The 2,526-nt window shown below is 34.7% G+C and overlaps 1 protein-coding gene across 1 annotated transcript; it reads left to right on the forward strand.

The window, feature by feature from the left end:
- The first annotated feature begins 335 nt into the window (after window positions 1-335).
- Window positions 336-1,393, forward strand: LOC104118572 (ethylene-responsive transcription factor ERF038-like). The gene has a single exon (XM_009629846.4). It carries the CDS (start codon window positions 415-417, stop codon window positions 1,204-1,206), a length of 792 nt encoding a protein of 263 aa, XP_009628141.1. The 5' UTR covers window positions 336-414; the 3' UTR covers window positions 1,207-1,393.
- Window positions 1,394-2,526: the final 1,133 nt, after the last annotated feature.

Raw genomic sequence — 2,526 nt, forward strand, 5'->3', positions numbered from 1 at the left:
AATAGTTTGTGCTCTCTAACCAAACACTAAAAAATATTTTCTGAAAAAAGTTTTTCACTCACCAACCAAACAAGGAAAAATAAAATCACTTATTTTCCTTCGTACCAAACATACCCATAATTTCTGTTTTTAATTTTCTCTTCCTCTTTTACTTCCCTTTTTTAAAAATAAAATAAAGCCATTTTCCACATGGCTTACAAAATAGATGAACTGTACACACCCTCATGGCCAACGGTCCATTCTTCTTTATTTCCTTTTCTCCCCTTTGTTTTTTCCCTTTACTTATTTAAATGAATGCACCAATTTATAGAACAAGAACCATGGAAGCTAAGAAACCTAGCATTTCTATTTTAATGTACTATCCTTCCTACATTCTTTTTCTTACTACTACTACAACCAATCTCTCTAGTTATAATGAAAGATCTTGAAGAACAAACCAACCTTGACACTCTAGCCCATTATCATGACTTCTCTACTTCATTTTCATCATCTAATGGCTTAAATTCTCCTTCAACCATCACCACAAAAATCTCAATAGAATATAAAGTGAAAAAAATCTCAAAAAGAGTTAAAGAATTCAACTGCAAAGGAACTGATCATATTGGTGGCACCGATGAAAACAGGAAGAGAAAGAAAAAAGAGGGAGATGACAAGCATCCGACATATAGCTATAGGGGAGTTCGTAAGAGGAATTGGGGAAAATGGGTGTCCGAAATTCGAGAGCCAAGGAAGAAATCAAGAATATGGCTAGGAACATATCGGACGGCTGAAATGGCGGCTCGAGCTCATGATGTCGCGGCTTTAGCCATCAAAGGACACTCGGCTTACCTTAATTTTCCTTACTTAGCTAATCAACTCCCACGCCCAGCTTCTACTTCCCCTAAGGACATTCAAATCGCTGCTGCAAAAGCCGCAGCCACCACATTTCCCGAGGAGGAAATGAAGTCTCGAGCCGAATCGAGCCATGAAATCTCGAGCCCAATGGAGCCACACAGTTCATGTTCATCCACGGATTTATCGTCGGAGAATAACCAAGAATTCGTAAAATCTCCATCAACGGACAAAGATGATACATTTTTCAACCTGCCTGATCTTTCATTCAATGAAGTAGATCAAATTGGCCGTTATTCTGATCCAAATTCAACATGGCTGCAGGTTGGAGCCGATGTTGGATTCTGGCTCGAGGAGCCATTTTTATTTGTGTGAAAGAAAACACTTTAAAAATCAACCATTATAGCAAAAGCCAAATTTTGTAAACTCATGTTCATATATGTCTACCATAGTTTTCTATTTTTATGAATTTCTTCTTTTTGCTGAACCAAACAACAATAATAACAATGCTTCACTGTCAAGTAATAATTAGAGAGCAAATGCCCCCAGGCTGGATGTCAGGATCGAATTCCTTCCGTGTAAGTTTCCTCATATTACCGTCGATGCCAAATGCAGAGAAATGAGAAAGGTTGCGATATTGATATCGTAACACTAGCCAAGTATGCTAAACCAAAAACAAAGGCTTCATATGTTGTTAGTAAATTTTATATGCTTATTCGTGATTTTAAAAAAAAAGATTAATTGATAACAAGATCGAATTAATGCAAAAAAAATAAAAATTTGGTGCCTATTTCGTTTGGAGAGATCCAAGGGAGTAAAAGTAGTTTCATTAACCGTTAGATACGGTCATTTTTAAGATATAGCGACAGTAACAAGGATATATATAGGAAAACACTAGGATCCAATGATTGAGCAAAAGTTTATGGTAGCTTTTTTTATGGTAATTAGTTTGTCATTAATCACCTCTCTCCCCTTTCCTTTAACCTTTGCTAGTTTGTCTCATTCAAAAAATCCGTGCATTATTTGTCCTCGTCATTTAATTTGTAGCTACGGCTAAACTCATGTATATTCTCGCAATATAATTATTTTTAAAAAATATTTATATATTTTAATTTAAGATATTGTAGCATGTAATTTTTTTAATTTTCAAGTTATTAATATCACTTATTTGTGAACGAGTTATATATAGTATCTTTTAGAAAATCTAACAGTATAAAAATACTTTTACACGACAGTGTATAGAAGTTAAGGTCTAGTATTATTACACTATCCCGTACGTATCAATTCGAGTTAAACAACTAATCGTCCACATATGAATGCGAATGTATATAATTTCTCACTGTCAAGATATCGTCTCAAGAAAATTATCAGATAATTGAATTTTACGTACTGTTTACTGTTAATGAACATAGACTAGCTCCCTAATCCCTTTGATGATATTAGACTTAGATAAGTACAACGTAGGAAGATCACCAAGTTTAATGTTAAGACAATACTATTAAGGAAAGAACGGTGATTAGCCACCTTTGGGCAGTGATAAGTGACCTTGTTTTTAGATGATAGGATATATTATATTATAATATTAAACACCAAGTTCAGAGACATTACAGGCCATACTACGTACCACCATAGTGGCTATTTTCTACGCCTCGTATGGGATTTTCATTACCTAGAGCAGCCAACCTAGTACATAAA

This window comes from Nicotiana tomentosiformis, chromosome 8 (genome assembly GCF_000390325.3).
Source record: "Nicotiana tomentosiformis chromosome 8, ASM39032v3, whole genome shotgun sequence".
In the NCBI taxonomy this organism is placed as follows: domain Eukaryota; kingdom Viridiplantae; phylum Streptophyta; class Magnoliopsida; order Solanales; family Solanaceae; genus Nicotiana; species Nicotiana tomentosiformis.

What these genes read in the sequence shown, in the direction of transcription:
- LOC104118572 (XM_009629846.4), top strand. Translation starts at nt 415, where the DNA reads ATGAAAGATCTTGAAGAACAAACCAACCTTGACACTCTAGCCCATTAT.